Raw genomic sequence first — 27510 nt, 5'->3', positions numbered from 1 at the left:
TTTATGGTAGAGGCATGGCAGAGGAGCAAACAGGGGATGGCTTTTAGAAAACACACAGTTAAAACAAGTTTATCTTCTGGTCTGCAGCAGGTTTCTATGGTTGACAGCCTTGAGTGGMGGCTTTTGGAAGAATAGGGTTCAATTCCTTCCTAATGACCTGAGTGTTGGAATGTGTTCTGTGGAGCAGCTGGCTTTCCTGAGGATTCAGGTCCCAGGCTTCAGCAGCACAGCATAAAGCCAGGCAGTACAGGGCATTCATCCACAGCTTGCAGGTTACAAATAAAGGCATCACACTGGTTTCTTTTCTRCACTCCTTTATACAGCTGCTGCTACCTCAGGTAGAGGTGCTTTATATTGTTTTTTACAGCTCTTTATTTTTCTTCTGTATCTTCCCTCTGGTTCCCACGCTTCATTATTACTAAAATATTTATGTGGGGAAGAAAAAACAATCAACCGAACCAATCCTTAAGATCAGAGGTATTGTCATCCTCAGAMTCACTAATTTCCAAAGCCCTGTGGTATCACTGCTGCTTTTTGCACAGCAGTTCACTGCAGAAAGAACAGAAATAATGGCATTTGTAGCTGCTGTAATTGCAGAGTTCTGCTGAAGCCTGGGTCCATTCCTCAAGGAAATTATAACCTGCTAACACAGCGTGTGCTGGGTTTTGGTTTTACATAGTCCTTCCTTCCACTACAATTCCTATGGCCTTTCAGTAGCATTATCTAAGACTTCTCCTCAGAGCCTTGAGGCTTCTGTGAGAGACTCCCAGTGGTCCATGGAGGAGCAGCTGTGGCAGCCTCCCTCCGTGCTGAGGTCATGGCTGATCCAGCATTTCAGATGATCAGGGGACTCTAATTGCAAAGGAGCAAATGGCACTTCTTTACCAATTAGCAGCACCAGAAGGGAAAATAGTGGAAAGTTTGTGTCAGTTTAACAGGAGCTTGGGGAAAATATTATTTTTTTTCTTACATCATTAATGCTGAGAAGGTTTCCATGGTATTTGCATTTGAAATGTCAGCACAGCTGGTGAGTGAACACTCCAGCTCTCTCTGCTGCAAGGCAAAATGATTTTATAAGCAGCAGAAATGATAGAAAATTGGGCAGGTTCAGAGATAGGTATGGATAGAGTTTGCAGCGATTTCATCTGGTGTTGCACACATCTTTCTGAGCCAGTTCAAGGTGYTTGGGGGACAAGTTTGTCCCTCTGGCCAGACGGTCTCACATGCACTGACCTGTGCAGCAAAACCTCAACTTCTTGCATGTTCAGCTTCATCTTGGTGCAAGCTGTTGAGTTTAGTTCAGCTGAATTCTCTGCAGCTGGATATCTGGGCAGGTGTGAAAAAGGTGACACTAGTCACCTTCTTACTGGGAGAAGTTTAGTGACTTTGAACAGGAACTCCTGAGAGAGAATTTTGGAGTCTGTTCAGTGGGAAGTCAGCTGTGTGTTACTAATGAGTGCTGAGCTTCTCTCTGACCATGGCTTCTCCTTCAGGATGCTATCGAGGCCATTGCAGAAAGTGCTTTTAAAACATCTCCATACCCTGTGATCCTGTCCTTTGAGAACCACGTGGACTCGTGAGTATTTGGTGGTTGGGAGAATTGTCTGCTGTGTCCAGAGCAGAAAATACAGAAGCAAGGCCTGCTGGGTTTTACGTGAGTGCTRAGCTGAATTGAAGCATTAATTGAGGTTTCTGAAGCAACTGGAGGTGGGTCAGAGCTGAAGGAYGAGCCTTAAACTGCAGAGTGGAGTGATCACAATTGTGCAGCCTTTTACATTGGGCTTGCAGAGTATGAACATGGGAACGGGACCTCAACACCTGCACAGCTGGATGAAGGCAACAGATAGTTTTCTGGGTAGAGGACATGCATCTCAAAGTGATTGTTCATGCCAAACTGTGGATTTGGGCATTTGCTTTCCTCTTCACTCCTGCCTGATCTCTCTTAGGCCCAAGCAGCAGGCAAAGATGGCTGAGTACTGCCGAACCATTTTTGGAGACATGCTGCTGACAGAGCCGCTGGAGAAATACCCAGTACGTGGGAGCAGGGGCAGGAGGCCACGGGGGAGGCCTTTCCAGAAAACTTGGTCAACTGCTGGTTCTGGGAGGTGCCACTACAGACACAATGACATGGATATGGATCCTGGTTCATAGGGCTGGGGGAAGATTCTTACAGAGGTTTTCTTGTTTAACACTCTCTGACCTGAGGGACTCTGGGCACTGAGCTCTGGGTGGTCGAGTAGTACCAGGGGTAGCAGCTGTGTTCTGTACACAGCATTTGGAAACAGGAGCAAGGGCCTAATCCTGCTTCTAGCCTGGAAATATTCCCTTCCAGGCATAGATGGGAAGGTCASTGCCATGTGCTTGGAATAACTGAGGAAAGCTCTCCACCTCCTTGCCCCCAGTCTTCATCTTACCTGTACAACAGGTATTTCTGTGACACCCTTGTTGCTCCCTGGGCACGTTAGTGCCATGGCTGCCCTGCCAGAGGACACAGTTTTAAACATCTGGGTAGGGGCTGTGTTCTGCAGGGCACAAGGCAGGTCCCTGGAGTGCGTAGAGAGGCAGCTGAGGCACCTGCCCCAAGCACCTGTTTGAAAGCACTGAGACCTAAAGAAGAGCTGGAAAGAAGTAGTGAACTGCTAGAACAGGAGCAGCTGCCCACTKTCCAGCCCCATGTCCAGGCAATAGGCACAGAGGGGCGAGGTGGGGAACATTTCAAGGGATAAGCTAAGTTATTAACAGGCCTTTGCTGTCTGTGCAGTCTGTCACATGTCCTTGTCTTGAGCCACCTCCTCTGGGATCTTTTTTAAATCTGCTGCAGGCAGTGTTTAAATCGGGCCCAAGTGCTGATGAAGGACTGAGGATGTGGGATAATGAGAGAAGTAGGTGGAATGTGAAGCCAGAGGTATGCGGATGCCTTCAGGCAATGTAGGTGTTTTTAGCAGGCAGCATGGCAGACCCTGAGAGGTGCAAAATGCTGGTCTCAAACCACAGCTGAARTGGTAGGAAAAATCAGCATTGATCTAGTGGGATATGCTGGCAAAAGAAGGAGATTAGGTGTACAGTGGGTGAGAGGTGTGTCTGTGCWCTGGGAATTGGCCAGGGACACAGATGTGTTTGAATTCTCTCTGATGAAGTTTATCTGTTGCAGCTGAAGCCAGGAGTTCCTCTGCCAAGTCCTAAGGATCTCTTAAGGAAAATCTTGATTAAAAACAAAAAGAACCAATCTTTGTCTGGGAAGAGGCAGAATTCTTTGAAGAAAGGGAGAAACATGGAACCAGAAACCCTAGAGCAGCCAAACTCTGTGGATGCTGAGGATACTGGTATGTCTGAAGGGAAGTGGAACTAACAAAACTGGCTGGGCAAAGCCTTCCAAATCACCCAATACAAGCATGGAGCAACCATCACTAGTCATTAAATCAGTTATCCCAAGCAGCAGCATAAAATTGGAAGAGAAATTAAATCTTCGAAATGCTTTGAACAATTGGTCCAACCAAAAGAGACAATCATTTACACCCTGCCCGTCATCCATCAGTGATCCACTGATCCATGCTGGGTTTTGGGAAGGGGAGTAATTTATTACTGCCTGTAGCACTCTGATAACCACAAATCCACCACAAATCAGCCTAGTTCTTCCCTCTGAGGTCCAGGAAGTTCAAAAGAACTTCAGTCCCTCTCTCCTCTCTTCCTGACACCTCTTGGGCTCATGGCCCCTGTGGTAAAACACTCCCTGTCATGGTAGGAGCACATGATGTCATACRAGGACAAGGTGAGCACCACTGCAGAACACCTGGAAATGGACATTTATTCCTACAAATATGTGTGACTTTGGTGGGCAAACAGCCCAGTGATTGTGACTCCTGCGTGTGAGGGCAGCCTGCAGCAGGAATGGTTTGGTGTCCTAGGTGTGCTGGCCCTCAGTGTACCAGTTCATATTTGGATTTGGCCAATAAAATTGTAGGATTCTCCCCCTCAGTGCTGCAGCATTACGTAGTGGGGAGGTTTGGCAGAGTCCTCCACTGCCAGCATCCTGCAGGGCCCTATCTGTGTCCTGCTGATCTGTATTACYGATGAGGGCCTGTGTGCTTAGTCTGGGCAGGTGATGTGGCTGAAGAGGAGCCAGAGGAAGAGGAYGAACAGCTCAGAAACCTGGATGAAGAGGAAATTAAGAAAATGCAGTCAGATGAGGTACTGTCACTGTTGGTTCTCTTTCTGTTTCAATTTTTGCTGGCTTCCATTTTTCTCTGGGGCCTCACTCTATTGAATAGAGATGAACCCAAAATGGAAAGGAGAATGAAGCTGTTGGGGGCTTTCCATCCCCCACRCAATAAGACTTTGCAGGAGAAACTGAAGAAGAGAAATACTGTTGCAGGCACAGCGAATGTGGTAGGGGAGTTACTGCTGACACTACATGATTTGGAGATAACTGTTTGCCTTGGGGGTGTTGGAGAGGCTTAGCCTTGGTTTGAGAAGTTGTTACTGAAAGTGMCACTGCTRAAGGGAGAGGGAGGAGATGAGCATTCCCTTGAATAAAAAGTCTGTTTCCCATTTCCATCTCCCTGGTAGCCTTCTGAGAGGAGGAAATACAATATCCCATTTGTCCCAGATTTCATGTTCTGAGGTGTCAAAGAGATCCTGAACTTCTTACATCTTTACTGGAACCTCTACATGTGCCTTGGTTCCATTTTTGCTCAGCCACCTGGAGATTGTGTCCCTGCCCACCCTGGAGCTGTAGGACTGGGAAGCCAGAGAAACTAGAGCACTGTGGTCAGGGCAGCCACACTGACAGAGCTCTTTGACTGGGAAGCCCTGGTGCAGTTTGTTTCATCTCTAGGGAAGATCTCTTCATCTGTTTCCTTTTGGCTTTTTCTCTGCTCAGGGCACAGCTGGCCTGGAAGTGACGGCGTACGAGGAGATGTCCAGCCTGGTTAACTACATCCAGCCCATCAAGTTTGACTGCTTCGAGGTCTCTGCCAGTAAGTCAGGCTCAGTCCCTTTGGAATCCAGGCCCAGTGCTTCCTGGGTCCATGGGCAGAACAGGGATGGGGCGTGCCCTGCTCCTGAATGCTTTATCATCTCCTGTTTGTAGAGAAGAACCGCAGTTACGTCATCTCTTCCTTCACTGAGACGAAGGCTTGCGATCTACTGAGCAAGTTCCCCGTGCAGTTTGTACAGTATCCTTTTGGCAGCCATCGGGTGCTTGGAGTGTGAGGGAGATTCTTGACAGGATGCATCCTGCTGTAGCCAAGGCTGCCAGATGCTTGTCCTTAAGTRGAAAGTATATGGAAAAGCAGCCTGGGCCTCTCTGAGGTCTTGTCTGGAAGGCTCTGAGAATTTGGTAGCAGAGCTCTGACAGTTTGTACAACGGGAATGTGTGCACTGGCCCAGGCACAATAGGAGTGCTTCTGACTTGTTTCCTATAGAGCCTGTAGGTACAACAAACGGCAGATGAGCCGCATTTACCCCAAAGGCACCCGGATGGACTCCTCCAACTACCAGCCCCAGATGTTCTGGAATGTTGGCTGTCAGATGGTGGCACTCAACTTCCAGACCATGGGTGAGTGTCAGACGTCCTGCAGCCTCTAAGCGGCTTGAGGTCAGGTGCTCTGGTCCCTATTTCTTCCTTTGCTGCCATTTCCCTGGTGCATTATCCCAAGTGCCTTTTCCCAAAGTGCTGTTTTCTTCTGACTTGATCTCCCACAGACCAACAGCCCTTTTCCATGCCCAGCACAGACCTGGCACACACACATGTGGATTGCTGTCACCCCGTGTCCGGGCACTGTCCCTGGCTGTCCCATTCCATGATGTCACACTGAATCACATCCATGAGGGCACCTGCAGCTGGCCTCCCCCGAGTTGCTAGCTCTTTACAAGACAGAGGCACAGCTCCATCTGGCCACAGCACTGATCTGTCTGTGCCATTATTTCCAGGATTTTGACCTGAACAGGGAGGAAGGGCCTTTCCTTGCTGCACAACCAGCAGAAAGAAATAAAAGCCTTGAGAGAAAGCTATTCCTTACCCTTCTTCCTTCCTCAGAGAGCTGTGTTAGGTGTAGAGTGTAGGAGGCAAAAGGGAGCAAGTGCGAGGTTGATTCTTAAGAGGATGACACTGGGTAGTGTCCTCAGAAGTGTCAGACAGGAAGATGGACTCAGAGGAGGCCCAAAATGAAAGGGAGAAGGAGCAGAGGAGCTCAGGCACCCMAAAATAGTGGGCGCTCCTTTAAGTTGATTTTAATTTAGTTCTACCTGTGACTTAAGGTGCAAGTGCAAGCAAACCACTTCCCTTCCTTACAACAGCTACTGTAATATTTTTCCCTGTAGGGTGCTGTGAGAGGCTTAATTATTTTTCAAGATGGCTTTGTGAGCTGGCAGGGGCTGGAAGCCTCTGGCAGCTTTCAGCTCCCTCAGAGCACACAGGCTGCCTGTCCCCCCAGCCCCATCTCACTGTGTTGCTCTGCTCCCAGATGTCCCCATGCAGCAGAACATGGCCCTGTTCGAGTTCAATGGGCAGTGTGGGTACCTGCTCAAGCACGAGTTCATGCGGCGCCCCGACAAGCGGTTTGACCCCTTCTCTGTGGACCACATTGACGGGCTGGTGGCCACTACTGTCTCTGTCACGGCAAGTACAGCCTGGGGACTCAGTGGCACGTGAACCCATGGAGTCCTGGGGGAAGGCGTTACTGTGGCAACTCCCAGGCTTGTCGCTATTTTAAATTAATCATAATCACATGAAAATGGAAAATGAGCATCTGCCGTGCAGAGGCAGCCAAGGCTGTGCTGGCGGGGAGGGAGGAAGCGCTGAGGCAAAACATAGACATGGAGATAAAAGAGCTGGAGTAGAAAAGCAGTTGTTGGGTGGGAGAGTGACTCTGGGGTGAAGGAATGGGTGTGTCCTYCTGTTTTATTCTTGCCAACAGCTGTACCTCTGTTTGTGTTGTTCACAGGTGCTGTCGGGTCAGTTCCTCTCGGACCGCAGCGTGAAGACCTACGTGGAAGTGGAGCTCCTTGGGCTGCCAAGGGATGCCAAACGCAAACACAGAACCAAACTGACCTCCACAGCCAACTCCATTAACCCYGTGTGGAAAGAGGAGGCTTTTGTTTTTGAAAAGGTGAGAACATTTGATACTATTTTAGACAGAGAACCCTTAAAGCTCCTGTTGGCCACGAGCACTGCCTCGAGAGAGGTCAGTGGCAGCAGAAGGGACCCCCCTCTGGAGACATCAGGCCCGGGTTTGGGCACACTCAGGTAACAATAAAACAATCCAAACAACAATATCCAAAACAACTCTCCATTAATATTTCCCAGAACAGACAAGGGGTAGCTGGGACTGGTTCTGCAAATAGCAGGCATCCAGAGTCTCCCCTCTGGGATGCCCTCTTCAGACCGAAGTGACTGATCAGTTTGGAAAACTTCCAGCACCAGAAAGCAGAAAGGAACTGGATGGCTGTGGTTAAACTGTCAGTGAAAAACAGCCATACTGGAGCAGTAATGTCACCAGTTTTCAATTGTGCCAGAACATGGAGAGCTGCCCTGTCTCTCCTCAAGAATTCAGTGATCACCAATCCAGCTGCAGGGCACACAGAAGTTGAGTCAAGTACATGTTACACAATTGATMTGTCAGGCACAGTATGAAACTACAGATATTTTCAGCCCACTTAGCTGAAATATGTTCCTTTCAGAAACAGTCTGAGGCTTCACTCCTGGCAGAATAATTTTGAGTTCACTTTGTGGTACAAGAAAATAGAGAAGGAGGAAGTCAAAAGCCCTTATAGCAATGTTCCAGTTCATTCCAATTTCCAGTGAGTTTCTTCCTGGAAGCAATGGTTCAGAGGGTTTGTTGCCCTATTTTTGTCTTTAGGTAAYCCCTAGGATCCTGGGCAGGCTGAGAAGCCTGCGTTTGGTGGAGTTTCTGGGAATTCAGCTCTCTATGATAACCTGTGCCCTTAAATTACAAGATGCAGCATTAGGCAGTGGTATCCTTGAAGAGATGGAATTGGTTGGAAGGAGGAGGATGCTGCTGCTATCAGGGGGTAGAGGTAAGGACACTGGTGCCTTACTCTGCTTTTCCCTTAGATCATGATGCCTGAGTTGGCRTCTCTCAAAATTGTGGCTTGGGAAGAAGGAGGGAAGTTCATTGGCCATCGTATCATTCCCATCACCGCACTGCACCCAGGTAAATGTGTGGAAATTCCTTCAGCTTTTGTGCCCTTGAGACCTGTCCAGTGAGAGCCATAAAGAAGATACAAACAGCTGCATAYTTGGCTCCTTAATCTCCAGCCTGCAGGCTGGGGAACCTTCAAAGCCATCTTGTTATAGACTTGGCTTTATCCCATGACACACTCACCACRCCCTCCTGTAAAGAGGGCCTTTGGCTGCTGGAGCACAGGGACAGGACTCTGCCAGCTCAGCTGCCTCCCCTCYCTGTTCCAGGCTACCACCACGTGTGCCTGCGCAGCGAGAGCAACATGCCACTCACCCTGCCYGCCCTCTTCGTGTTCCTGGAGATCAAGGACTACGTGCCGGATGCTTGGGCAGGTGGGGAGTGCTGGAATGCACGGGGGGGGTTGCTTCTGGTCTCATCCAAACTCTGATTCAGAAGTGTTTTTCCAGCCTGGGGAGTGCCTTCCTGCTGCACCCTCAATTCCATGTCAGGGTGGGACTTGAGCATGTGCCAGCATCCTGTCCCAGYGTGGCTGCCTTGGGAGGAGCATGGAGGCTCCATTGCAGCTGTGCCTGGCTCCCAGTGGCGCTGCAGGGCAGGGCTACCAGGCTCCAGTGTGCAASGGCTCACCTGTTCCTTGAGGGAATAGGTGACAGCTCTCGGGCTGAGGAGAACAGGGGTTTTAYGGAGGTTTTAGGGAGTGATGCTCTTCCCTGTTGGAAAAGAAGGGAGGTTCTTGCTGRTACTGAGATATGGGGACCTTCCTTTGAGAAGGGTCAGAGCTGGACAAGACAGAAGCCTCACTGGAGGGATCAACAGTTATGACCAAAGCCACAAATGCAACAGCATCAGCCACAGGAGCTCTCGTAAATACTTCTTATGTCTGCTTTCTCCTCCCATGTTCATAGAAGTGAACCTTAATTACTGGGGAAATCCTGAGAAATTGATCTGTTTATCACATTTGTATAAAAAGATGTGGTTTATACAGCATTGGACTGGAATTGGATTAGGGAGCTGTGCAGGTGAGAAAAGTCTTTACCTGGCTCTGGATTTTGGGAGCAGAGTTCCCAAAATCACTTCACAAAGCTGTCCTTAACATCACTTGTGAGCCATGGCCTTGGGCAGGGACTGAGGTGAAGGAGATTCCCTTCTTCCCTCCCTTGTGCTGTCAGGGCACGGAACACAAATCATTCCTTCTTCACAGTGTCCTGTGCAGGGCATGGAAAATGAGTCCATGACTTGTTTGCTATCCAAGCCAAGCCTTCCCCTCTGTTACCAGATCTCACAATTGCCCTCTCCAACCCCATCAAGTTCTTCAACCTGCAGGACAAGCGCTTGATGAAGCTCAAGGATTCCTCAGGAGAGGTGAGTTTTTCTGTTCTCTAAAGCACCTTGCATGGATTCAGCCTGAAATAAYGGAGTTTTCATTTACCTCTGATCTTTGTTTTAGAAGCCTGGCACACAGACAAACGTCCCAGCTGCTGAGACTAACGGGGTGGCAGACTCCMCTGGGAAACCCAGCATTCTTCCCTCCAATGGGTCCACAGGTAAGTTTCCAAGAGTTTCCTAGAATTTAGGCATCTTGGCAGCTTAATCAATTCCTCTGTACTGGCACCAACATCCGTCACATGGCCTGTGTTCTGGTGAGCTCTCCACTGTCCAATTCCAACCTGGACATCCAAGATGGGACATTAACAGGATCCTCTTTTGGGTTTTCAGGAGCAGCTGTGTTCACCAAGGATGAAGCTGTGCTAGAAGTGATGCAGATGGCAGGTAACTCATGCTGGTCACCTGGGCTTACATTCCCAGATTAAAAAGAACTGCCCCAACCCTGCCTGGTGTAGCCAGTATGAAAGACAAGTCCCAGGAATCTTGGGGTTCAAGGACAGGCTTCCTTCAGCAAGGCAAGTACTGTTATGTACATTWTTTGTTTTTAGAAGTAATTCCTAAAGAGAAGTGTTCAGCAGGGTGAGATATGTACCTGGGGAGAGGTATCCATGGTGTGGGGCAGAAGGAGCTCTGCTTTGGATGTGGTAACTGAGGGACATGCTTCAGTTTCCCCACTGCTAGCCTTGGGAAGGAGCTGGCTCTGCTCAGCCTTTTTATTTTGTATTTCAGAGCCTGAGACAATCGGCCTTGCTGAGCTGCAGCAGATGAAACGCTTCCTGAAGCTGCTGAAGAGGCAGGAGAAGGAGGTGAGGGAGCTGGAGCGGAAGGGAAGCAAACGAAGGGAGGAGCTGCTGCAGAAATACTCTGTGCTCTTTTCGGAGCTGGCCTGCTCTGGGGGCAAGAAAAGGATGCTACACACAAGGAAAACCCAGAAGAAGAGGTAAACACAGCCTGGGGGTCACCTTCCCAAAGCAAAACAAGGATCCCTGAGGAACACGGGCTCCCCTTCCCTGAACATGGAGCAGTGCAGGCATCTGCACATCCCTGGCTTGTTCCCTCTGAGGGTGGGTGSAAGGTTGGGATTGTGTTGCTGTGGYGAGAAGCAGCACAGCCCTGATTCTGTTCTGCAGGAGTGGGACCCCAGCTGACGTTGGTACCTGTGCAAATCCCGTGCAAGTGGCAGAGAACATCGATTGCTACCGGCTCATGGAGCTCAGGGAGAGGCTGGAGCTGGACCTCACCTGCCTTGGGGAGGAGCACCACAATCGGATCCGAAGGAAGAAAGAGCAGCACACCACCGAGGTGAGGGCTGCAAGTGTCACATGAAAACATATCTTAGCGCAGCCCAAAAATGCTCAGTCCAAACTGAGCTTGGGAATGTGGCCCCTGAACACACCTGACGCCAGGTCCACGTCAGGTAACTGAGAATGAAGACATGAAATTTCTTAGGAGCCTGAAAAATCCTGCTGAAACATTTTTATATGTCTGCTATGTTTTAAAAAAAGAGAAGCATTGCCCTGGAGCACATCAGGCTCCACCTGCTCCAATTCTTCTGATGGCTTAGTTCAGAGTTAATGTGGTGTTTAGTGGCCTCACACCTTACCAGGTGCCACCTCTCCAGGAGCCTGGGAACCCTGAGAGCTGGGGTGACATGGACRTGGGCTGAGGGGTCACCAGTGGCACCATCAGAGCATGTGTTCTGCTGTTTGAYTTGGTGGAAGTCAAAGCCAGAGTCCAGGTGAGGGGAGTCCTGCAGGCTGAGCTCAGCCAAGGCCATCAGGAGCCACGGTGGTGCCCGGGAACAGACTGCAAGTCATGGGATGGTGGTGGTAAATCCAGCATGTGCTGTCTGTTCCAGTGAAAGGGGAGTGATTCCAGGCTTTGGAGATCTTTTCCTATTAGTATTTTCCAAAGGAATTTGCACTGTATATCTTAAATCTTCAGTTCCCTGGTGCACRTAGGCTTGGCAAGGCCCTTGCAAGATGTGTGCAACCCTGAGCTGAAAATAACAGGGCACTTGGGCACTGGCTTACCTGGGAAATCAGGCTTCTTACCTGGGAGAGGAACCAGGGATGGAACCTTCCTGTCCCACAAGGGTCAGTCCACTGGCACAGTGGGGCCTGTGAGCACAGCTGAGCTCACTGCTGTGCCAGTGTTTGCACYGAGCCTCGTGGATTTGGAATGTGTGGCTCCTGGAATTCAATGCATGGAGCTGTACAGCTGACTTGGGTGTAGTTGGATACAGATGGGGTGCAGATTCTCATCCTGGTTTGTTCCCTTTTGYTCTTGTGTTCATCCCTGGAGCAGCAAGTTGCCAGGATCCTGGAGCTGGCCAGGGAGAAGCAGGCAGCTGAGCTGTGGGCGCTGAGGGAGACGTCGGAAAGGTAAATACAGTAGTGGAATCACAAATAATGCCCAGTTCTGCTCCAGGCCAGTACTTCCTGCTGGATCTCAAAGCTCTGCTCTGCAGCCAGGGAGTGAGGATGGGGAAGAGAAGCCTTTCTTTTCCTTTGGTGAGAAATTGAGGCAGRGGGATGTGGCACAGGGGGAAGGATAAGAAATAGCAATGCTGGTCCTTGGCTCCAGTATTTAAACAAGCTGGCAGAATCAACTGACCAGTTTCTAGCCATGTATCCATGTGTTCTTTCAAGAACTTTGTCCTGAAGCTAAAATCCTCATTCGTTTCTCCTCCTTACTAACTCCTCTCTCAGACTTTAGCTTCAAGATCGGATAAAACTCCCTCTTTTTGCACCCTATCCCAAGCCAGAGTCTCTTTTCTCAGCTATTCAGCATATTCAGACAAGTCTAAGGAAACAGGTGAGTAGCCAGGTAATAGTTTGCTGACAGTAGGATGGCATTAGTACAGTCACATCTGCAGCTGGCTGGGAGAAGCTCCAGAAGRATTTCAAGAGCTGGTGCAACAGACAATGAAATGGCAGTTCAGTTTAACAGGAATAAATATAAAAAAATCTGAGTGGAAAACCCCGGCCCTAGCCCAGCTGTGCCCCAGTTAACACTCAGGCAAGAGATCTTCAGCTGCTGTGGATGCTCTTCATTCCCAGCTCTGCTGTGGCCAAAGTGGCAAACAGGATTTTGGGAATTGTATGGGCAAAAAAAAGAGAGTGAGTCAGCCTTATGCCACTGGATCTGTCTGCATAGAACTGTCCCCTTCTCAATGTGTCATCTCAAACAAMGAAGTCTTTGAAAGAGCAAGAAGAACAGCCAGCACTGAGGAGGAATTTGTGCTCAAAAAGGAATTAAATGGGACTGSTGGAACAGATGTTTGAGGGAATGTGACAGGAATGTGTAAATCATGAATGGTCTGGAAGAGAAGAGGGAAGTGATTGCTCACTGTTTCTCATAGGAAAGAAGTGTGGGACACACAGTGAATGTCTTGGGTCCCTCTGTCACACTGTGTATGAATTCAGTAGTGTTTCTCTCAGGGCAAGGAGCTRTGAAATCCAAAAGTAGAGGTAAACTCCAAAGTATGAGTGGCATCACTGGACACAATACATGCATAGACACTGGAGGATAGATTGGAAACTGGGAAGGTGGAGGAGGAATTTCCTTTACATTGGTTCTTTCTGCCTTTAGCATGTGCTGTTGGGGCACACGTCCTGACTCAGGACTTAAAATATCCTTAAGGCTCCAGGCCTCCTGCTGCAGTGTCTCACACTTGGTGTTTCTGGSCAGCAGTGAGCTCCAGAGAGTTGTGGCTGGACTGCTCTGGTGTCTGGGGCTGGTAACCAGACCTGTATCTCCTTTCTTCTCTCCACAGAAACATTAAAGACATTAAGAAGCAGATGGAGGCAAAGCGAGTGGAGCGGGTCCAGGCCATGCTGAGGAATACCAGTGACAAGGCTGCTCAAGAGAGGTGTGGGAGTTGTTCCTGGGCTCTGTCCATGCAGGATGCAGGGTCTGCTGCTGCCTTGGAAACTGAAAAAGTAGAACTTCACACCCAGTTACTCGCCTTATGGCTCAGTCAAATTTGAGTSGTGTTTTATTTGCCTTTCCTAAAATTACAGCAGCTTCTCCCTGTGGCAGGACAGTGTGGGGATGGAACACACCTGTTGCTCAGTGTGGCACTGATCAGTACTGACAAATGGGTTTCATGGAAGGAGAACAGCTGGATTTTACAGAGTTTCATACTTCTCTTTAAAGGTTGAAGAAAGAAATCAATAACTCCCACATTCAGGAAGTGGTGCAGACAGTCAAACGGGTAAGTTCTGGGCGGTCAGGCTCCCCCAGAAGCTCTGGGTTCTGCGGAGGGTGTTGGGGGAACTTGGTCAGGGCATTTGGAAGCCGTGGCTCAGGAACAATGGGAAAGCCTGGCAGGAGGAGAGACACCTCAAGGACTGCAGCTCTGCCCTTTGGAGACCCAGTGCCAGACAAAGTGAAGTCCATGTGTGGGTGTTTTCTGTCAGTGAGTGTCCTTGTGTGTGTGCCTGTGTCTCTGTGTCAGCATGTGAATCCGTGTATCTGTCCATGGCTGTGTGTGTGTCTGACTGGCCACGTGTGGCCATGTGCCCAGCTGTGTGTGGGCCCCTACCCCTGCAAGTGTCTGTGTGTGCCTGTCCATGTCTTTGTGTCTAGAGTCCATGTGCCCATGTGAATATCCATGTGTGTCCATGTCTCTGTCCAGGTGCCTCTGCATATCTGTGTCTGTATCCAGGTGTGTGGGTGTGTTTGTCTGTGTCCAGGTGTGTATATGTGTGTGTGGGTGGGTGTCTGAATCTGTGAGTCCATGTGTTTGTCTGTGTCCAGGTGTGTGTGTCCATGTGTGTGCGTGTGTGTGTTCGTCCCTTTCCAGGTGTGTTTGTCCCTTTCTGGGAGTGTTTGTCCATGTCCAGGTGGGTGAATCTGTGTGGCCGTGTGTCCATGTCCATCCGTGTGTGTCTATGTCCATGTTCTTGTGTGAGTCTGTGTGTCTATTTGTGTCCATGTGTGGGTGTGTGTGTCCAGCCATGTGAACCTGTGTGTAGGGGTGTGTCCATTGTATTTCTCTGTGCCTGTGTCTGACTGTGTGGTCATGTCTGTGTCCATGGCAATGTGTCTTTGTGCCCATGCATCTCTATGTTTCTATGTCTGTATGTCTGTGTCTCTGTGTACATATCTGTGTGTCCATCTCTGTGTTCATGTGTGTCCYTGTGAGTCCATGTGTGTGTSCRTGTTTGCACATATCTGTGTCCTTATGAGTCTGTGCATGTGTGTCCCTGTGTGCAAGGGTGTGCATGTGGTTGTGTCTGTGTGTCCCTGTGACTGGGAGTTTGTCTTGGCATGCCTGTGTATGTGTTTGTGTCCATGTGTGTGTTTGTGTCCATGTGTCTGGGTGGCTGTGTTAGTCTGTGCTCATGTCTGCCCATGTGTTCATCATGTATTTGTGTGTGTCTCCATTAGTGTGCATGTCCATGTGTCGGTCCCTACGTCCATCTCAGTCTGTGTGTATGTCCTTGTGCGAGTACATGTATTCCCATGTCTGTTTTTGTGTGCCTGTGTGTGCAGGTGTCTGTGGGKCCATGGATGTCTGTGCCCCTGTSCCCGTGTCCCCCATGTCCACGTGCACTCACCTGCCASGCTGTTGCAGTATCCCTGAATCCARGCATGAGGCTGGGCTGTGCCTGCTGCTCCAGGTAGCTCTGTTGGGCTGACTCTGGGCTGTCTAAAGCCTTTGCTTATAAAACTGGAACCTGAGGGGAGTTAATTTATTCTTTTCAAAGGTGTCAGAGAAGACTGGCAGGTTACAGCAGAAACTKGAGGAGAAGCAGGCAGCAAGTCTGCAATCCATCAAGGAGAGAGAAAGCCAGGTGAGGACAGCATTTAGGCTCAGGGCTGTTCTTGGCACAAGTCCAAACCCCTAGAGAATTGATCTTTATTGCCACCCTCAGCCCAACCACTCCCAGTGGTTGAGAAAGTGGATGAGGGGCCCACAGAGACCCAGAAGCACCAAGAGCTCACCCCAGAGCTCCTGGTCTCTCTGCTTGGTTCCAGTGTGTGAAATGACCTGACTTTCCATTTGCAGCTCCAGCAGCAGGTTGTGATGGAATATGAGGAGAAGCTGAGAGCTCTGAAGATGGAGGTTCAGGAGATAGTGAGGAGCTACACCAGAGCCAGCTTTCCTGGAGAGCCACAGACTGACAAGGAAGCAGGTCAAAGCATTCCTGAGGGAGAACAAGGCTCTCCAGACCAATTGGAAGCAAACATCCCAGTGGCAGAGGTGTCCAGGCTCACACTGACAATGACTGAGACCTTGGGAGCTGGAATGGATGTGGAGATAGAAGAGAGCATATTCTGAGATGAGTTCCTTACCGCTCATTGCAAAAATGTGTTTGGTGAAGTAACAACCAGCTTCACGAACTACTGCTCTCCCTTTCCATTCTGGGGAGTTCCTGAAATCCTGCAGGAATGTACCATGGTATCCCAGATATCTGGAAGTAGTCTGGAGAGCTCACCCTTCAGAGTACTTCACCCTCTGTCTTCTCCAGCCTGAGCTCYGAGGCATTTCAGCAGTGGGAAAGGGTCTGTGCCTGCAGCCCTGCTCTCTGTTGGCATCACAGCAGCAGCTACAGGAATATTTACTTTGCATTCAGACCAGTTTTTAGGGTCAGTTCCCTCATCATTCCTCACATGCACCCCTTCACATCAATCCAACTCATCCCAACATCTTCCACAACGTTCAATGAAACAGCAATAAAGCAAACMAAAAACCCTAAACACTGATAGAGACACCACAGGTGGGGTGGAGGTGGAAAGGGGGCTCAATCACAGTAAACCACACCAGGCTGTGGATGCTACAGGAGAACAGTTACACCTCAAGCTGCATTAATAAACAGTTACAAATGCTGCTATAAAACAACCAAACCCCAGCTCAAGCAGGTATGAGACAGGATATTCCAAGCCTAGTCTGAACACCCAACAAGAATCCACACCTCTCTGTGTTGTCACCAGAGTACTGGAATTAGGGATTGTACATTTCTGACCTATTTATTTTCTAAAAAAAAAAACAAAACAAAAAACCATTGCTTTTCTCAAACAATGGGGTCACTTGTTACTTAGCTGCAGTTAGCACATGTGTCTGTTTGTGACACTGTTATCCCCATTTATCCCCTGGACCCACGGCACTCCCCATTCTCCAGGGGAAGGGTGGGGTTTGTCTTACTAGACTCCACAATGTCAAATTCACCAGCCTCATTTGATTCAGGGTCATTTGGTTGCCACTGGTTAAAAAACAGGGGCCTCTAGACAATGATTTGTCCTGTTCCAAAATAAATGGAATAATAAACTACTGTAGTCAACATCAGAGGCCTGATGGAGGACAGCCACCATTACAGATAAACCAGTGTAACTGGGACATGACAGCACTGCCAGACTCCCTGTTTGATTCAGCAAATTGTTCATATAAATACCATGTGCCTTCTTCAAAGGACTCCTGGATGCTGATTGCCAGGGCTATGGCAGCAGGGAAAAGACTCCACAGCAGCAAAGCTGACAGGAGGGAAAATAAAAGGGAAGGATTCAGGGAAAACATGACAGAGAACAGCAGCAGACCCTGAGACACAAGTGTACTCTTGTAGAAAAGGAAAGATACTCAGAGAAAACACCATCTCTGAGCATAATAACACACTGAATAGGCTCTGAGCTCACCAGAGAAGAGGTTACACCTTGATGTACAGTCAGATCTCACTTAGCATACATGAAATCCTGAGCACTACTGCAATGCAAATTCCAAACCTGCTCTGTATCCTCCTTCTCCTGCCTTGTTCCTGGGGAATGAGCTGCTGGCCCTGGAGATGGAGCTTCAATCTTTCAGCTAATCTAGGTTTATCTCAGGATTTATGTTTTGATTCCACACTCATCTAAGTAATGGAGCAGTTAATTGGTGCTGTGCCATGCATAAACTGCAAGAGAGCAACGTAAGAAGCAGGAATTAAATTCCACACTGGGTAGGAAGATGGATCCTTTCTGCATTCCTCACAAATATGATAATGAGATTTTAAAATTTTATCAGATAATTGAATGCAATTTTTCCAGGGCCTTCCCTCACTGTGTTTTTAGCCAGATTTGGGCTAAAGTATAAAAAGGTGTTAAATGCTAAAACTTAAATGACTCCTGTCTCCAGGAAACCTTTGTTTCAGGACTTAGGATCCAGGCTCCTGCTCCACTCTCTTCTTGTTTTAGAAGCCACAGAACAGGAAAGTCAGACCAGAATCCAGGCTCACACTCCCATCTCTGAACTACAGACACATTTTTAAGCATCTCAGCACTATAACAGGCTTATGAATAAATCAAGAACTACTTTAATTTAAAACACAAGTGCAAAGGATTCACCACTACAGACGAGCAGGACTGTTTGTTTCAAATTATAAATCTTTTCCAAGCCCTGCKTTTTTGCATTAAAAAAGGAATATATCTGGAATACAGAAACATTTTACATCAAAAATTTTCCAGTGCAGCTAAGGAGGAGCTTAGCCAATTAATTTCAACCAACTCCACCAGTCCCAAACTTAGACATCCAGACTATACAACCTCTCTGCAGGCCATGGGGTGAGACTATTTCCTCCTTCAGCAGGTGTCTGAGCCAAGGGATGAACCACCCCCAGAGTTGTTCCCTCGGGGGTTGTTCCTCTCCCGTGGGCTACAGAGTGAACCTACATGCTCTGGGTGCCCACCCTTTGACAGCTGGCAGCAGTGCAGATGAATTCCATCCCAAATTATTTCAAGTAATCAACCGTGGCTTCAATTTTGAAGCAGGATCTGTATATGGAGCAAATAGCAGAGGACAGAAGTTATAAACATCTTTTGAAGAAAATGCAGTTCTGAGGTCAGTTTCTGAGACACAGCAGGACTGTCCTGAGAATAACTTAAATTCCAATATCTTGGTATCTGGAGTTTCAAAACAAGATCCCAGTTCCACATGTAGGAATATATTCTTGAGACCTCACAACAACACACACCATCACTGTACAATGTTAATACCAACGTAGAGTCCAATTACCTTGAGGATCTCACTGATCAGAGAGTGCAGCATACAAAATACCTAAAATTATGTGAAAATAACTGAAAGAGCTCTTTCAACAACCRAAAACCTTCCAGATGTAAAGGGATGATGGGGAAGGGCAGACCAATAGCCAGACAGCAGCACATGAACACAAAAATCAATCGTGGGATATGCAGGACAGCTCAAACTTTTCCAGTCAGTCTCCTGCAGCATCCCCAAAATGCTACCCAAAATGCTGCCTTAGGGCAGCATTTCTCAGCCTCTCCTGGGAGAAAGGACTGGGAAAGCAAGGTGCCTGGAAACCAATCAGAGGAACACGCTGTTCACATTCCAACCAGTACATGAGGTGTTGCAGATGGTGAATTTTCAACCATAAGATCCTGGTGGCAAGAGCACCTAGTCTTCATGGAGTCTCTTTGAGGCCTATATCCAAGGGTTTCCCCTCTCCAAAAGTTTAAAAACATGAAATGGATTCAAGATTGACCACTAAATACATACTCTGCAGCAAAAGAGAAGCATGTTGATGCAAGAGAGCCACTTAGAAACAAATATATACATATCACATCTGTTCCCTAAGGAAGAGTGTGAAGGTTTCTAGGTCCATGTTTCCCAAAGGTAATTAAAATCATGTGTGAAAAGGTCTCAGAGGAAAAAAAAAAAGTCAAGTCTTTGTGCATTGAGAGTTTAAAGGGGTCTGTGCCCCAAATGAGTCAGCTCACGGCTCCAGTGTACAATGAAGGAAACAAAGATCACATTTCTAAATGGGAAATACCTTTCCAGCTCAGTAGTCAGCAGCCAGGGCGTGCAGAAACTCACAGACATTCAGACACACAACTTCAGATTCCACTTTCGAATGCCATCCTTTGGCAGCAGTGATCCCCGAGCCATGGAATACCCGCTTTATCCTTGAGACAGACTTGGTCTCACTTAGATCTAGTCTGTATTGATTGTCTTCAGCAAAGGAGAAGCCACAGAAGGCTGAGGATGCACAGATAGGATTCACATTCGTCCTCCAAAACAGTCACTGGCAAGTTCCAAGCACCATTCACAGGTCAAGACTGCCTGGGCTCTTAATCTTTTCTATATATATATATTTTTTATAAACATTCCTTTTCCCTAGAGCTTCCCCTCATAAAGTCAGCAGGTGGAGGTGCGCTTCCTGTACTGTTGGATAAGGGGCACCAAGCACTCTGGAAGTCCTGTCTGGAGCAAAAAGGGGTGATCTAGAAGCTCCTGTGCCGTTGCTCTTTCCAAGGGATCCCGTGTCAGCATCCTTTCCAAGAAGTCTCTCAGAACTGGGGAGGTCTGTGAAAAAGCAAGCAACCAAGTCAACCCTGCCAAGGGACCAGGCACAGCTCATGCAACACCAGGCTGCCAAGATGGTTAAAAGGATCCTGCACATTCCCAATCTGCATCCCTGTTTTCCCAGCAATGTCACATGGATCACATGCTATGTTATAGACATAACTGTAGGCACAACACTTTGGTTGTTTTCTTTTAAATGAGCCACAGCCAGCTAAGACTGCCTGCCATGTCCTTCCATCTGGGTTACTTTTGCTTCCTGTTTTGTTACTTAAACCTTCAGGATTCCTGTTACCTGGGAATGTCACTTGGGTGGGAAGGGAGCATAAATCCATTATTTTACTGCCCACAGATTATGGAAAGGTAATATGGAATAGAATTATGGAATATAGATTATGGAATAGGATTCTCCAATAGGTTCTGAGAGCCTGAAAAACCCTCATGCTACCAGTACAAGAAGATGAAGAAGCTGCACAATAAGCACCAAAAAGCTGAATGACCTCACAGGTTTGTCCTTTGGAAGAGGTTTAAAAGCCTGGGAGTAGCCGGCCTCAGGCACCACTTCCACTTCAAGACCCTGCCTATCTCTGGCTGGTTTAATCCTCTACATTGTTAAAATGGAATAAAAAATGAACTTGCCATTTTCTTTTATGTATTTGTAACTTACCCATTTCTTTTCCCGACCATTTTCTCCACCTAGAAAGAACACATTCCAGAGCTCCAAGCCCTGGTGGGTACAAGGCCCCTGTCCTATCTTGGCTTTTTCTGGGAACCAAGGTGTTTGAGACATATTGTTCATAAGCAAGTACAGCTGGGACCAAGCAAGGGGGGTCCAAAGAAGGGGCTTGACCTGGGGGGAACTACATCACCACATCCTCCTAATTGGTGCTTTTTATAAATTATGCTAAATTCCTAAAATCTATAAAACTGTATTCACCACTGTGGGTGTGGGCTTTTGTGGATATTCTTCCATGACTGCTTCAATAAGGACCCACTTTTCTATTACCTCCTATACTAAAATCATCTTAAGTTTCATTTCTAGGCTGAAAAAGGCAACACCATATATTATTTTAATGCTGATAATTACATCCACAGCTGGTGGCAGGGCCAAGCAAGGTGTGACTTGGTCCAGGATGCCCAAGGCAGGGAAGCACCAGGTCCGGAATGTGACTGAAATTGTAATTAGTGTTGCAAAAGCAAAGAGGAAAGAACAGCTGTTGATGCTGGAGTGTGCACTGTTAGTTCAGCAGTCTACTCTCTTAAATAATTCAGTTTGAGCAGCTGCAGAGGCTCTGATTAATTAGAAAGGCTGGGTAGCTCAGGATGCTGCAGAAGCTGTTTGATCTCAGAGGCCAGGCATGGAATGAAAGGATTGCTCTAAGAGGGCACCAAAAGGTGATCACTCTATTTCTTACATCACTGCTGCTTTTTCTTAAGAAACCACGAAGCCAAGTTCATGTTCCGAGCTGCTGCAGTTTTTAAACAAGCTCCTGTCTGTCCTGAGCTCTCCTGCTCTGACCATAGTGCAGCCTGTGCAGTCCTGAATGCCATGAAGCTGGAAACTCCCAAGAGCAAGGATTTTCCTGTTTCCTTCTCCAGAAGATGAGCTACTCTCCCCACATCAGCAAGCTGAGAACTGCAGGGTCTGCCTGAAGCAGCTCTGACTGCACTGTTCATGGCCAGGTGCCCTCACAGTGCCAGGGCTGTTTCCCTAAGCAGCCACTAGCTGTCAGCAGCAGCTTGCAGCCACCAAGACCCCGGGGCCAAAACTGTTCCCCAAGAAAACATGCCCTAGCAAGACCATTTCCACAGCCAGCTGTACTGGGAACAGCTGATACATTTGCCCACAATAACCCTCAGGCTTACAAGTGTTTGGCAGCATGCTCACCCTGTGGAAGTTTTTCAGTTTAGGAGGAGGGCTGTCACGGAGTCTCTTCATTGCCTGGACTGGAGAATCACTGAAGTAGGGGGGTTCTCCATCTACCATCTCTATCACCATGATCCCCATGGACCAGATATCCACCTGTGGGAGACAGTGGCACATCAATACACCCAACTCCAGAGCAGCTTTGTTCTGTTGCTTTCACAAAGACTACAACACCCACCCATGAAAAATGGTACCAAGAGAGTCAAACACTGACCCCCATTAATGCTCTTTGGCCTCTTGCAAAAGTTTAATAAAGTGAATTTTGCACCCAGGACTGAGCCACACTGGTGTTGCAACACATACAGGTGTGCAAGTAACGGCTTGTGCCACACCTGGTCGTTGGTAAACAAAACCATTCAATCTGCTGCCACCTGCCCAGAACTCCAGAGCTGCCATGTCTTCTTTCCCTGAGGTGAGCCCCTCAGAGCTCACATCTCCTCCTCTTCCTTTATGGCATCGATTTACTGATCCCTATCATGTCACAGGCTGCTCCTTGCTCACATCTGCTCACAACAGGTACAAGTCTAGGCCAAGCTTTAGGTGTAAGAATAGAATAGGTTTATGCCTCATTCATAGAAGCAGAACAATCTGGTTTTCTACTGATTTAGGAAATATTGATGTCATCGCCATCAAAGCTGTAATCATAGCTGGGTTTATATTTTAAATAGAATCTAGAGACTTCCTAGAAAAGCCAATAATTAGTTTCCTGTGACACTTCCGTACATTATTTGCTCTCTCTCCTGCTATTAGGGAGGTAGTCCCTTACCTCAGTGGTGTAGGGTATCCTTGCAATCACTTCTGGAGCCATCCAATAAGGAGTACCTACCAGGGACTTTCTTTTAGGTACATCTTTACTGATCTGAGCACAGAAACCAAAATCAGAGAGTTTGACCTGTACAAAGAGAAAAGCCACCAACCTTAAAAACAAGCCTCCAACAACATAAAGGGCAACACCACGGACAAAGAAGACAAAGGGAGTAAGAGGATGAGGGGCAAACAAGGGATTGGGAACAGAAAGGAAATAGAAGCTGTAGAAGAAGACAGGAAACAATTTGTCTGAGGAAACACACCCTCCCATCCAGCGTCAGAAGAATGGAGTCACTCTTGATGTCTCGGTGAATGACCCCCTGAGAGTGGAGATAGGACAGAGCCTGCAGCACCGACTCACACACTGTGGCAATCTGCTCCTCGTTCAGCCTGCAATTAGAGACAGGGGATTGAACAGTGCTGGGCAGAGCACTGTGCTCCTTCACAGGGGCACAGGGAGGTTAAAGCACAGATATTTTGGTTGCCCTATGACAATTACCATCTCACCTTTACCATTCTTCTACATCTGTTACTAGGGAAACATTTTTGACTTGATGGTTGGCGATTTCAAGTTGTCATAGGTTTAATACAGAGAAATTGCACTGTAAATTCTGTACCTAAATTAATTCTGCAAGATGCTGTTTCAAGCAGTTCTGACAAGCAGCAGTGCTGCTTGATGCCAAGGTGCTGCAGTAACTGGTGAGACAGCTTTTTTAAAGCAAACACAGTAAAGATATTATTCATAAAGCTTATTGTGCAACAGATAACACAGAACATCCACAGAACATCCAAATGTATCATTTGACAGCAAATACAGGGGTCCTTTGGGTGTTTCCTGCAGAGACCTGGGGTGCACTCACACCTAACTAAAGGTAGCACAGGCTACAAGCAGGGGAGACACTCCTGGTTTCTACCACTGTTAGCAGGTGGAATATGAGCACCAAGAACCTGCTCTTTAGAAGCTCCTGCTGTTTGGAATAGCAACACAAAAACCTTGTGAAAGTGGGAGAAATGAAAATTCTCTCCTGTACCTGGGAACAGTGACAGCTCTGCATATTTATACAGAGCAATGCTAAGAGTGAATTACTTGAAAGAATAGCTGAAGCACCCAATTTGAGTACTTCTGATTCTCAGGCTTTCTCTAGCAGTTGCTCTGAACAGCTCTCAGTTGAGGACAGAGAAATGGTATGTCCTCAAATTCAGGTCTGCAAGTGGGCCTGAGGAGAAGACAGCACTCAGCTGTGCAGTGAACCAACACCTTCTAAACCCGTAACAATTGCTACATCATCAGATGAGAAATCTGCACTCCTGCTACTTGTCTGGTATCTTCCAAACCAGGACAGCTGTGTGTTGTAGCTACACTGTGCCACACTGCTGGCAACTAAATCTGAATGGAGTCAGGGGCTACTTCTGCCTTTATGATTTAACCTGAAAAGGGAGAGGGACAAAGGCTACCTGTGGGGCTTCCCAGAATACAACCCAATGTTTTTAGGAGCACTGCTTTTCATTTCATAGTGCCTGAACTGATCCACCTGAAAGCCCTGTGGCTCTCGAAGATCACACATCTAGAGGTGCATTTTCATCCTGTCACGCATGGAATTTGATTTCAGTCAAGTGACTGCATAAGGTAAAAACAGATTACTGGAGGATTACCTCACTCCTGGAGATGTAAATCACTTATCCCCCTCAGCAAATGTTTAATGACTGCACTGAGGGTATTTTCCTCCCTAGGAAAAACTGATAAAGGCTTGCAGCATACTTCTTTTAAATGTTATGGCTATAACAGATCCTAGTTCCATCAGGTGGAAAAACAAGCACCCATTAACAGGTTCAAAGGAAGCTTCTTAAAACAAATCTAGGCTGAGGTCTCACTGGTGGATATAAACACACAGACCCTTCACAAACCTCTTCAGCATTTTTTATCTGTAATCCCAGTACCAGCTGAGAGCTACAAGAGTTTCACTGGCCCTACAAGCTGTAACTCAGCACTCCTCAGGATTAAAGGTTGGCTTTCAGACCCTGAGATGCCTCTGAATTCTGGAAGGCCTGCCCAGATAAATGTCTCCAGGACACTCCTTCCAGGTCAGATTGTGGAAGCTACAGAAAACAATGTGGCTCTTGACACCTATCAAAATCAACACAGGTGTGCTTCCAAAACACAGAATTCAACAGAGGAAGACACATGCCTTAAATCCACCAAACAGAGCAAGACACATGCCTTAAATCCACCAAACAGAGCAAGACACATGCCTTAAATCTGCCACAGGATCTAGGCCAAGCACATAGGTATGTTATGATATATTAAACATATATTATGATTTTTAAAATACTGAATGCAATTAGTGTTATCAATACTTCTAATTGTAATCCAACCAAGATCCTGAATATTCCAAAAAGAAACTCATCCTACAGACTTTTCTTGGTCAGTGTTTCCACTGGCATTCCCTGCACCAGTTTCCAGCCTTGCAGGACTGCTCTAAAGCAGGAGGAGCGTGCTCCAGAGTCATGGATATGACACGATCACCACAACTGCACCATCAGAACACCTTGTGAGAGGGACTAGAGGCCATCTAAAAACAACTTCTTTGCCCTACAGATATGTTTTGGGCATTAATGAATATGAAGCAGTGTAGATAAGGAACAAATTTAGGAGAGTGTCCAGTAGTTGCTATCTTTAGGCAATGAAACTTGGGAAGGAGGCCAGATCTCAAGGCTCTGATGCACTTCTCCAGGGGAGGTAGTGAGGTTGAATTTGTGGCTAAGGTTGCACCACTGAAAACTATTTCTGCATGCTCTTTAATACTTATTCAATGAACTTCCTGGCCAGGATTCAACAGATGTAGTAAACAACAGTTTTTATGAGAACTGTGTTTTACAGGGAAGGTCATCAGGGAGATGTCTGGTGGGGATCTAAAGGGATCAGTACTTTAAGTTGGTTCCTTGTACATCAGAGCTATTAGCACATATTTCAAATGGATAACAATTATAAACCATAGTTGTCCCAGGGCACGCTGCAAATACACAATCTCTGAGGGATACTATTCACCCCAGAAAGCCCCACTCTGCTGCTCCTTCTCTCACAAGCTGGTATCTGGGATTTTGCTTTGTACCTGATCTGAGACACGATGTCTGTGAGGGCTCCTCCCTGCAGGAACTCCATCAGCACCCAGAGCTCCTCTCCCACGAGGTAGCTCTTGTACATCTCCACGACATTGACGTGTTGATAGTCCCTCATTATCACCACCTGCAAAAACACAGTGGACAAATGACCACCACAAAAAATCGGTCACAACACTTCATCTTCTCCAACCAAGCGAGCACACAGAGCCCTGTGAGCACAGAGCAGAACCTCCATCCCACCAGCAGCAGTTCTTGGTACAAACATAACGCTCCTAAAAGGAAGCTGCTCGTGCTCTTCCCTTCCTTTTGCCACGCTGACTTTTCCAATGCAGACAGCAGAATCCCCCTGTCATCAGCACACTCACCTCATTGAACAGGAGCTCCCGGCGCTGCTGCTTCCTCAGATCCATCATTTTCACGGCCACCTGGCGCCCTGAGTGCTTCTCCCGAGCGATGCACACGATTCCTGTCGAGCCTTCCCCGATCTTGACGTAATTCTCCAGCATTGTCCTGGGATCTCCCTGGTCCACAACCATCCTGAGAGCAGCTTTGAACTGCTCGTGGGTCACAACCACGGGGTCCTCGCTGGCCGGCTGCCCCTTCCCAGCAGAGTCCTGGGGCAGGTGGAGGTTGCTGGAACTGGTCTGGGTCTGCCGGTTCCTGGGGGATCCTGCTGGGGAGGGCCGGCCTGGTGGCACTGCCACAGCCTTCTCTGCTGTTGGGGACTTCTGGGGGGTGCCAGCTTCGGGGATCATCCTGGGGAACTCAGATGTGGGTGGGTCTGGAGGCAGAGACTGGGCTTTGACTGCAGGGCTCTGGGGGGAACCCCACTGCTGGGGCTTGAAGAAAGCATTAGGCTTGGAGAATAACAAAGAAGAAAGTGGCAGAAAGTTGGATTAAGAAGGTGAAGGATCAATTCCATATTATCCCACTCTGCCCTAGCACACCTTGGAGCAGACTGGAGTCAAGAGCTTGGTTCTTGTCTCCAGGTCTGGCTTGGATGAAGATCTCCTTAGATGCACATCTTCAAGAATCCCTTAGGGAATGGGTGCTAAGCTTTAGGGGCCTCCAAACTGAGGCAGTTTAAAGAGAACTTTTTAAAGCACATGCTTTCAAAAAAACCACCAAGACACAAAACCCACAGAAAAAAAAACCCAGCTGCTAAAAAGCATTCCAACCTTGCCACCAAAACTCAGGGGCAACCTGTGCTGCAGAGAATTTGAAAATCCTTTATCCCTCTGTGCCTCTGATCTTCCTTTGTATAAAAGGAAAGGGGATTCATGCCAAGGCTGTAAATCACTTTGATGTCTTGGCCTAATTCCCTTTGGGTAATTACACTCTGCCTACTGAAAACACTCTCTGCACTTTCCACTGGTACCTGCAGAGCATTCCTGTCAATCAGGCATGGAATTAACCCTCTGCTCTGGGAAAAGCACCAGGAACCAGACAGCTGGAGGCAGCCAACGTGAGACTGCAGCCACACAGAGCCACCTGCCACCACACTGGCCAAAGTGAATTTGGATTAGCAGTGCTCAAGGTTTTTGGAGACCTCCCACTCAAATGCCAAGCAGGCCCAACCCTGTTTAGTGCAGGAGATGCAGTAAGATCACAGCCTGTGGGAATGTGGCTTCAGGATACGCATTCCCATGCTAGGAAGGATAAATCATCTTGCACTAATCCTCTCTCTGAAAATGCTGATTAATTAAAATTCAGCAACATTTAGCAGGTGGGGTACAAAATACATTGTATATGTACATGTGTATATGTAAAATAAACATATACATACAAATATATGTAAAATAATACTG

At 47.7% G+C, this 27510-nt stretch overlaps 2 protein-coding genes across 3 annotated transcripts in view; one reads left to right on the top strand and one right to left on the bottom strand.

Annotated features, from left to right (window-relative positions):
- Positions 1–17850, top strand: part of PLCB2 (phospholipase C beta 2) — a 36413-nt gene extending 18563 nt beyond the window's left edge. The window contains exons 12-32 of one of the 2 annotated variants that reach the window (XM_057382631.1): positions 1494–1576; positions 1947–2031; positions 3152–3323; positions 4091–4188; positions 4880–4976; positions 5090–5174; positions 5433–5557; positions 6465–6619; positions 6945–7109; positions 8075–8174; positions 8432–8536; positions 9442–9527; positions 9613–9709; positions 9882–9935; positions 10281–10491; positions 10682–10853; positions 11859–11935; positions 13330–13425; positions 13713–13770; positions 15269–15355; positions 15571–17850. In XM_057382631.1, the coding sequence (XP_057238614.1) occupies positions 1494–1576; positions 1947–2031; positions 3152–3323; positions 4091–4188; positions 4880–4976; positions 5090–5174; positions 5433–5557; positions 6465–6619; positions 6945–7109; positions 8075–8174; positions 8432–8536; positions 9442–9527; positions 9613–9709; positions 9882–9935; positions 10281–10491; positions 10682–10853; positions 11859–11935; positions 13330–13425; positions 13713–13770; positions 15269–15355; positions 15571–15843 (2481 nt within the window). In that variant the 3' untranslated portion in view covers positions 15844–17850. Of the gene's footprint in view, positions 1–1493; positions 1577–1946; positions 2032–3151; positions 3324–4090; positions 4189–4879; positions 4977–5089; positions 5175–5432; positions 5558–6464; positions 6620–6944; positions 7110–8074; positions 8175–8431; positions 8537–9441; positions 9528–9612; positions 9710–9881; positions 9936–10280; positions 10492–10681; positions 10854–11172; positions 11290–11858; positions 11936–13329; positions 13426–13712; positions 13771–15268; positions 15356–15570 lie in introns of those variants that run through there. The other variant, XR_008966415.1, reaches the window with a different exon arrangement.
- Positions 17851–17895: 45 nt separating this feature from the next.
- Positions 17896–26598, bottom strand: LOC130583337 (serine/threonine-protein kinase PAK 6-like; the record flags this gene model as incomplete). The annotated part of the gene is made up of 6 exons (XM_057382628.1): positions 17896–19851; positions 21737–21871; positions 22542–22667; positions 22846–22972; positions 25693–25826; positions 26068–26598. Coding segments are annotated over 6 exons (1221 nt in total), but the record flags the coding sequence as incomplete, so codon positions are not given.
- Positions 26599–27510: the final 912 nt, after the last annotated feature.

This window comes from Malurus melanocephalus, unplaced genomic scaffold (genome assembly GCF_030028575.1).
Source record: "Malurus melanocephalus ecotype Western Australia unplaced genomic scaffold, MMel_1.1 scaffold_577, whole genome shotgun sequence".
Classification (NCBI taxonomy): domain Eukaryota; kingdom Metazoa; phylum Chordata; class Aves; order Passeriformes; family Maluridae; genus Malurus; species Malurus melanocephalus.
Note: the sequence above shows the minus strand (reverse complement) of the source record. Positions and strands in the feature narration are given on the sequence as shown.